Consider the following 7,816-nt stretch of genomic DNA (forward strand, 5'->3'; position numbering starts at 1 on the left):
TGCCCGTGTCTGCACAGGAGTCACGGACGTACTAAGAATTACCCTTTTTAATATGGACACTAGAAGTCATGGGTTCTGGCACAGTTTTCAACTTTCAGCCCATTGTCTAGCTACTCAGCCAATGCGTATTTGATTGGTACGGAGCTTTTTTTTTTTTGTGGCAAATGGCACTATATGGATGAACTATATATATTCAGCAAATGTCACTTGTTGCGAGTGACTCATGCTTCCTCTTTACCTACTGTGTCACTTGTTGCGAGTGACTCATGCTTCCTCTTGCTGCAGGCTGAAACATCGTAGCTTATTTGCAAGTGACTGTATACCCTGTGTAAATGTGTGGCGAGCGAGAGCGACACACCCACACATTGTTCTTATTTTGCTTAAAGCCTTTCGCTAGACTTTGATGATGGTGTATAAATGTTGTACTGTGTAAGGACTAAGTTTAAGAATAACATTGTAACTTAACTACCTTTAATGTGATGTGAACCTCTCTGTAAGGTTGTGATGGTTTCCTTTCTACCATTGTGATCTTGGATGAAGGTTGGCATTTATACATCATAATATGGGTGGTCTACCAGATGACCATTTAGGTGATTTACTTGGTTAATGATAGTCAGTGGAAGACTACTTAGTCAAATAATTGCTTAATATGGGAGATGTTCCTAACAGCAGCCAGTTTGAGTGGCGAGATACGCTTCGAAGATGACGATTCGCTGGAGCCTTTCACCTCCACCTCGAACATGACCGTCCATCCCCTGCACGCTGGCTACAATACGGCCGGGCGAATCGAGTTTGGCGGCGGATCTGTATTCACGATGATTTCTAGTGGCCTTCTGCCTCCGCCTCAAAGGAGAGGAACAGACGCACGGTAAGAGAATAGATAAAGAGGAAATAAAGAGAGTGTTGCTACTGTTTTGTAACTGAGAAACAATAAACGTGACTAAAATAGAAACCTCCGCACGTATCCCTCTATTTGAGTAAAAAAAAAAGTGTAGCGACCCGCTTACTAATACTAGCACACACACGCATTTAATAGAGATCCAGATTCTCGTAGAAATGATTCAAATTTGGATTCTCTCAACAATGTTTCGGGAGACGAATCAGAATCACTTAAAACTCTTTAGCTATTAGACTAGATTCGGATATAAGGAAAAAATTTCTTCTTAAAAAATGTACAAATAAAAATATGTTTCCTAAAATCTATATTGTTTATATATGTGAAAAACAACTTGAATATAACTCATTTTATTTTGATGCGCTAAAAAAGGATTATAATGAAAAAAATAAAATTGATAGCATGTATATACGAGAGAAAAAGCGAAACATTGCGAAACTACTCTCCGGCCGATTCAGGAGCCGAGGCAGGGGTCGTGAAACCAGGCTTATACCGTTTGGTGGCGTTTCTCGTGATTCTAGGAAGAATCGGAATCGATCCACGTAGCCAAACGGCCCCTAAAATTTTGGCCCGACCCCTAGCCCGAATCAAATCGGGCCCCTCGTCTTCTTCCCCAAATCGCATCTCTCCCCACTCAAGCAGCCAAACCCTAGGTTGGGCAAGATGCTCGGCGGCCTGTACGGCGACCTCCCGCCGCCGTCGTCGGCCCGCGACGAGGACAAGGCCTCCACGGCCTCTGTTTGGTCCAGTGCCACCAAGATGGCGCCTCCCACCCTCCGCAAGCCGACCACCACCTTCGCCCCAACCCCATCTATTCTCCGGAACCAGCACCTGCGCCCGCCCAAAGCCACCTCCACCTCCGCCCCCACTCCCCCCGTCGTTGCCGCCGAACACGCCCCGGCCACCTCCTTCCAGCCCGCGTTCGTCGCCGTCCAGTCCACCGTGCTTGAGGAGTACGACCCTGCCAGGCCCAACGACTACGAGGACTACCGTAAGGACAAGCTCCGGCGCGCCAAGGAGGCTGAGCTGAACAAGGAGCTTGAGAGGCGGCGCCGCGAGGAGCAAGAGCGGGAGAGGGAGCGCGAGCAGCGGGAGAGGGAGGCCCGCGAGCGCGAGGAGAAGGACTACCAGTCCAGGGCCTCCTCCCTCAACATATCCGGCGAGGAGGCGTGGAATAGGAGGGCAGCGATGAGCGGTGGCGGTGCTGCTGCTCAGAGAACCCCATCGTCCCCACCTCATGGGGATGGCTTCGCCATTGGGAGCTCATCTTCTGCTGGGTTGGGTGTGGGCGCCGGTGGACAGATGACTGCTGCCCAGCGGATGATGGCCAAGATGGGGTGGAAGGAAGGTCAGGGGCTTGGTAAGCAAGAGCAGGGGATCACCGCTCCTCTTGTGGCCAAAAAGACCGATAGGAGGGGAGGAGTTATTGTTGATGAGAGCAGTTCCAGGCCTCCAGAAAAGAAGCCGAGATCTGTCAACTTTGATGGGCAACCGACACGAGTTTTGCTGCTCCGCAACATGGTAAATTTCATTGTTGCATCAATTCCTATATAGAGGGTTTGTTAATGCTTAAGTTGTTTTTGTATGAATCTCTGACTATCATGATGCATAGAATCATAGGTTTAATCAGTCAATAACTGTTTGCTTGTAGTGCCACAGTTAACTAGCCTCTAGTGTATGATTAGCCCTTCCCTTACCTTTATTCTTGGTAATAATTGAATGTATCGATATTGTAAGTTGCTAACTTTGCGGTTCTGAACTTGGTTTAAACAAGCTAGTTAAATTTGTCTGAACTACAATACTACTTAGTAGCTTTGTCCCTTAGCTTATAAATACAAACGGGAGTAGCAATGTACCACTCAAGCTTTTTCGCTAATATGTGTTTAGAAATGCTAAGTTTCTGTCAGGTTCTAGATGATTTCACAATCTTTTTTTTTCTTTGCACCATATAATTGATTGAGGTTCTTCTTAAACTTTTTAAAAATTTCAAACATAATCAGAGGTCAAACTCTACTGGAATTTGTTTATGGTTTAGTGAGCTCTGTGTTGAATTTTAACTATAGCAGTGCAATAGCCTTATCTGATTAGTGTATTTGAATTTAGATGGTATGCAATGTGTCATGAAATCTCATTTATGTGATCAAAGCTGATCCTGGAATGAGTATGACTCTTTAACCCCTTTTTTTCACACAACACTCATGCAATATCATGGTAAACAAATTAATTTATCAGATAATAAGTATTCGATTGTTAATGATCAAGAAATTTCTATCTTCATGTCAAAGAAAAAGATATTTGTATCTTGGTATGACCCCAAGAAGTCTGACATCATGAAGTTATCTTGCTGAATTGTGTCTATTTTAACTGTGTGAGACCTTGGGCCCTAAGCAATTTTTATGACTTGAGCAGAGCGATGATCCATTGAATTCAGAATTTCTATTCATTTCCACTTACTGTTAGAGGGATTGGATTGTTCAGCAAGAAGGAAACATATCACTCATACAATTCTGTAAACAGTTCTTATGCACGATTGTGAAACATGTGCAGGTTGGTCCTGGTGAGGTTGACGACGAGCTGGAAGATGAGGTGGCATCGGAGTGTGCCAAGTATGGGACGGTGTCTCGGGTGCTGATATTTGAGATCACACAGGCAGACTTCCCAGCTGATGAGGCTGTAAGGATATTCATACAGTTTGAGCGGGCAGAAGAAGCAACGAAGGCAATGGTTGATCTGCAAGGGCGGTTCTTTGGCGGGCGTGTGGTGCAGGCAACCTTCTTTGACGAGGAAAGGTTTGGGAGAAACGAACTTGCTCCGATGCCAGGGGAAGTACCAGGGTTTTTCGACTAAAGACAGAAGTTTTGATGTGGTATCAGAATATCAGATGAGAGGTGGGTTGTGAACTTGTAGTTCTTTCTTTTAATCGAGATGAACTAGAGCATACAGTCAGACAATTTACTTGCTTTGTAGTGCTAGTGCAGTGTACTGGAAATATTATGGATCTAAGTTATGGTTTTGTGCTGTGTCTCCTGCTACTGAACTACCTTCTATGTACATGAACATTTTGACCGCTTCAGCATAGGGCAGTTGTCTTGATTTTGATCTTCTTGAATATGTGCTTTTATTGTACACTATTGGACTGCTGGAGCAATCACCTAACGGCGACATGACATCTCAGACGACATCCAAAATTTGGCTTATGCTGATGCTTATTGTTGACAGCTTAACATTGCTGGAACTGTGTCAGTGGCCCCAGTGTGTTGTGCAGCTGTAATTGTACTCTGATTATGCTCTGAAATGATAATCACTGGGTTTTTTTTCTTGCATGCAAACCATCCGGTGCTGCTGCAGTTCAATGAAGATGTTGGATGCCGTAGTGTTGTTCAGTTTCTCGTGTCCTTTCTCCATCTCAGAAAATTGCAATATTAGAAGCAATTCTAGAATTATGCTCAGTCAAGCTATCTTTAAGTTTGAATAAATTTATATAAAATTTATTAATGCTTATCATATTAAATAAACTTGATGATACTCTGCACGTTGCTGCGGAAATCTCATGACATTATAAAGATCGTGGAATAATATTTAAATATCAAATTTGGAAATAAAGAATGAATGAATGAAAGAAAAGAAAATAAGAAAACGATTGAACTTGGCGGTCTTCGCCCACGACAACGCTGTTTTCCTCGTTGTCTCCCGCTCTGTTATTTCGGTGACCTTCTCTCCCCTTCGTGGAGAGGAAAACTAAAAATTAAAAAAATGGGAAAAAGAAAAGGCTGATAGCTGGCCCACGCAGCGCACACGCACCCTTCGTGAAATTTTTGCAGTTTAGTCCTTTTTAAAAACTATTTCTATAAGTAGACCCCTCTAGAAACTATTTTTAAAAATAGTCATAACCCTCGGCGTTAAATAATAAAACGCTGAGATCTTCGTGTTGGCGTTATGTCAAAATACGCCAAAGTCTGCCACATCAGCTCCAGCGTGACGTGTCACTGCCATACCTCGGCGTGAGATCATTCCACGCCGACCCGTCCTAGGACCTGGACGCTTTAAAACGCCGGTTTGCTTCCTGGCGATTTGCTACTTGCTACTTGCGGGGCATTTACTTTTGCGATCGGCGCTGTTTAGGGAGCAGGCAGCAAGCCGGGTGTTTGCCCCTTGATCAAGCAAAACAGGTCATGTATTAAAAAAAAACATCTCTAATCGCCCAGGCGATACGTACTCTGACTTAGCTTCTTCTCTCCGTCCGCATCCTTCCGGGTACGTACCCAAAGCTTGATTCTACTCGTTCCATTCTAAATTATAAGTTCTATTTTTTAAAAAATATATTGTTTTGTTATGTACATAGATAGATATAGACTATGTCTACGTACGTAATAAAAGATTTGTACGTAGAAAAGTCAAAAGGACTTATAATTTTCTTTTTTAATCAATCCTTTCCTTTGGAAAACCCTATTTGGTACATGACCAAAAAAAAACACTCAATTTTTCTGAGGAAGAAGAGCTGGCACCAAGGAATACGTTATTCTTCATTCACATTGAGAGGGTGGATTTAATGTCTGGAGATCTCAAACTCCTGCAATCTCCCTAAAACCTTTAAGCTTACGTACAAGAGAGAGAGGCCATCTTCAGGGGCAGAGCTACGTAGAGGCTAGCTGAAGCTGGGCTCCAGCCCCTACTTGCCTTGCCTGCGACATATTTTGAAGCACCAGGTAGATTCACAAAGCAAGGTTACATGCAGCAGCACTAATATGGGTACTCGCTAGGCAGCCGCTGGGACGAGCTTGTGTGGTCAGTAAGCCAGACTTCGATTCCGCAGCTCCTCTTTTATGGTCAGTTACCTCAATCGGTTGTTGCACTGGTCAGCAGATGCCGTTTCCATTCTATCAAATGCCGGGTACTAACATGCTTGCCAGAACGAAGTGGTTATCTAATTTAGCGTGCATTCTGTTGATATTCTGAACTAAGACTTGATCGAGATGTTGACAACAACGCTTGGACAGTTGTTAAGTCCTAATTTTATAATTGATGCTTTGGCAGCTAAGCATCAAATCAAATTACTATATAGCACAACTGAATATTCGCCCCCCTTCATTTTATACTGTAACAACTTGGGTTTTCAAGTAACCAAAAATCCGAGCTTTTTAAAAAATTTTCTACAATATGTGAAGCATGTAGTTGCGAGGTCAAACTAAGGAAGGTTTACTAAATAAATTGTTACATTCATATAGAATTGACTATAGGAGTGTGCCCCGCGTTCATGAGTTGGTGTTAGGTTTGGGTTTGTTGGAGTTTGGAATGCACAAATCCGTAACAAATCCCCTTCTATCCTTTTTGAATTTCTCTCATCTTTTTTGAATCCCTTTCAAATTTCCTAGGTTATTAAAGGAAAATACTTTTTCCCTTTTCTCCTCACCGGCCCACCTCTCTTTCTCTCCTCTTGGCCCAGTCGGCCCTCCTCACTTTCCTTCCATCCACGGGCCCAGCCCAGCCTCCTGGCGCCCTCTCTTCCAGGCCCAGCCGGCCTCTCCCACTTGAGCTGGTGGCCCAACTCGCTCTTCTTCTGGCGCCAACGGCAGCGAGGCCCAGCTCACGCTCCCCTTGCTCCTCCCTCTAGCCTAGCTCACGCTTCAGCCTCGCGTAGGCCCACGCACTGAGCCGCAACGCCAAGGCCCTCTTGGCCCAGCCCACCTACCCTAGGTCGCCGCGCCCTTCACCCGAACCCTAGCGTGAGCGCTAGCCCCCCCCCCCCCCAGGAACTATCGCCGCCGCTAATGGGCCTGTGATCCAGTGGTAGGGCAGTCTATTGGGACCCTACCCACCAGGGTTCAAACGCTGGCGTTCATACCTTTTTCTGGAAATTTTTCAGAAATTCTAGGGTACACGCACGCGTGTGCGTTCGGTGGTACTACGTGTTAGAGGCAAGAGAGCCTCCCATCTCTTCTTTGCGTGTGTACGGACACGCATGCGTGCGTGTGCATGTGGTGTGAGTATGGAATGTGTGGGTTTTATGCGTCTAAGTTGTACCCTATAAAAAAAAAAAAGCCCCCATCGCCACTAAACAGGAGAAGTCCCGCGAGCACATGCGCCGATGTGCTCCAGGCGTCCACGAGTACGGAGATAAACATGCGATTTCATAGTTTTGGTACGGAGATAAAAAGAAGTAAACATGCAATTTCACTCGCATGTGCTTTTACTTCTTTTTTAAGGATACTATTAAACCGGTACCCAGTTAAACCGGTCCAATACTTTAAGGATACTATTAAATAAAAAAGAAGTACTGTGCATCGTTTGTCTCGCTCTGTTATTTCGGTGACCTTCTCTTCCCTTCGTGGAGAGGAAAAATAAAAATTAAAAAAAATGGGAAAAAGAAAAGGCTGATAGCTGGCCCACGCAACGCACACGCACCCTTCGGTATTACTCTGCAGGGCCTTCTCACGACTGGTGCCAAAATCCAGGCGACCTTGTAGTACTCTGCATCGGGCGGCGGCGGCCTGCTGCACGACCGACGGGGGGGCTCCGGGCTCCTGGCGCCTTGCGGCAGCGGGCTCCGGCATCTGCATCCGATCATGAGGGCGCTCTGGGCGACTGGGCGCCTGGCGCCTGGCGGCAGCAGCGGTTGGGGCCAACCTGCCAAGGGGCATGCAGCGGCCGGCGGCAGCCAGCGGACCTTGGGAGGCGGAGGGATGGTGGTCGGGCGGTGATAGTCTGCAGCCAGCATAGCGCCGTCGTCATCGGCGGAAGCGAGGCAGCGCTGCCGACGCGCTGTCGGCGGCGGCACGGGCGCGGACGCGGGCGCTGGGACGCGCGGTGCTCTGCAATTCTGCATCCCATGCTCCTCCTCTGCACCCCCCCTCCTCTGGCTCTCCGCGTCATATGAGCACCGCAAGGAACGTTTCAGCTAAAGCTAATGGTAGCTAGTGGAAG

The 7,816-nt window shown here is 46.2% G+C and overlaps 1 protein-coding gene across 1 annotated transcript; it reads left to right on the top strand.

The window, feature by feature from the left end:
• Nucleotides 1–1,448: 1,448 nt before the first annotated feature.
• LOC136527502 (DNA-damage-repair/toleration protein DRT111, chloroplastic-like) lies at nt 1,449–3,913 on the top strand. The gene is made up of 2 exons (XM_066520259.1): nt 1,449–2,416; nt 3,443–3,913. The coding sequence occupies exons 1-2, from the start codon at nt 1,559–1,561 to the stop codon at nt 3,740–3,742; spliced, it is 1,158 nt and encodes a 385-aa protein (XP_066376356.1). The 5' UTR covers nt 1,449–1,558; the 3' UTR covers nt 3,743–3,913.
• The last annotated feature ends 3,903 nt before the right edge of the window (nt 3,914–7,816 follow it).

Source organism: Miscanthus floridulus, chromosome 19, assembly GCF_019320115.1.
Source record: "Miscanthus floridulus cultivar M001 chromosome 19, ASM1932011v1, whole genome shotgun sequence".
NCBI lineage: Eukaryota > Viridiplantae > Streptophyta > Magnoliopsida > Poales > Poaceae > Miscanthus > Miscanthus floridulus.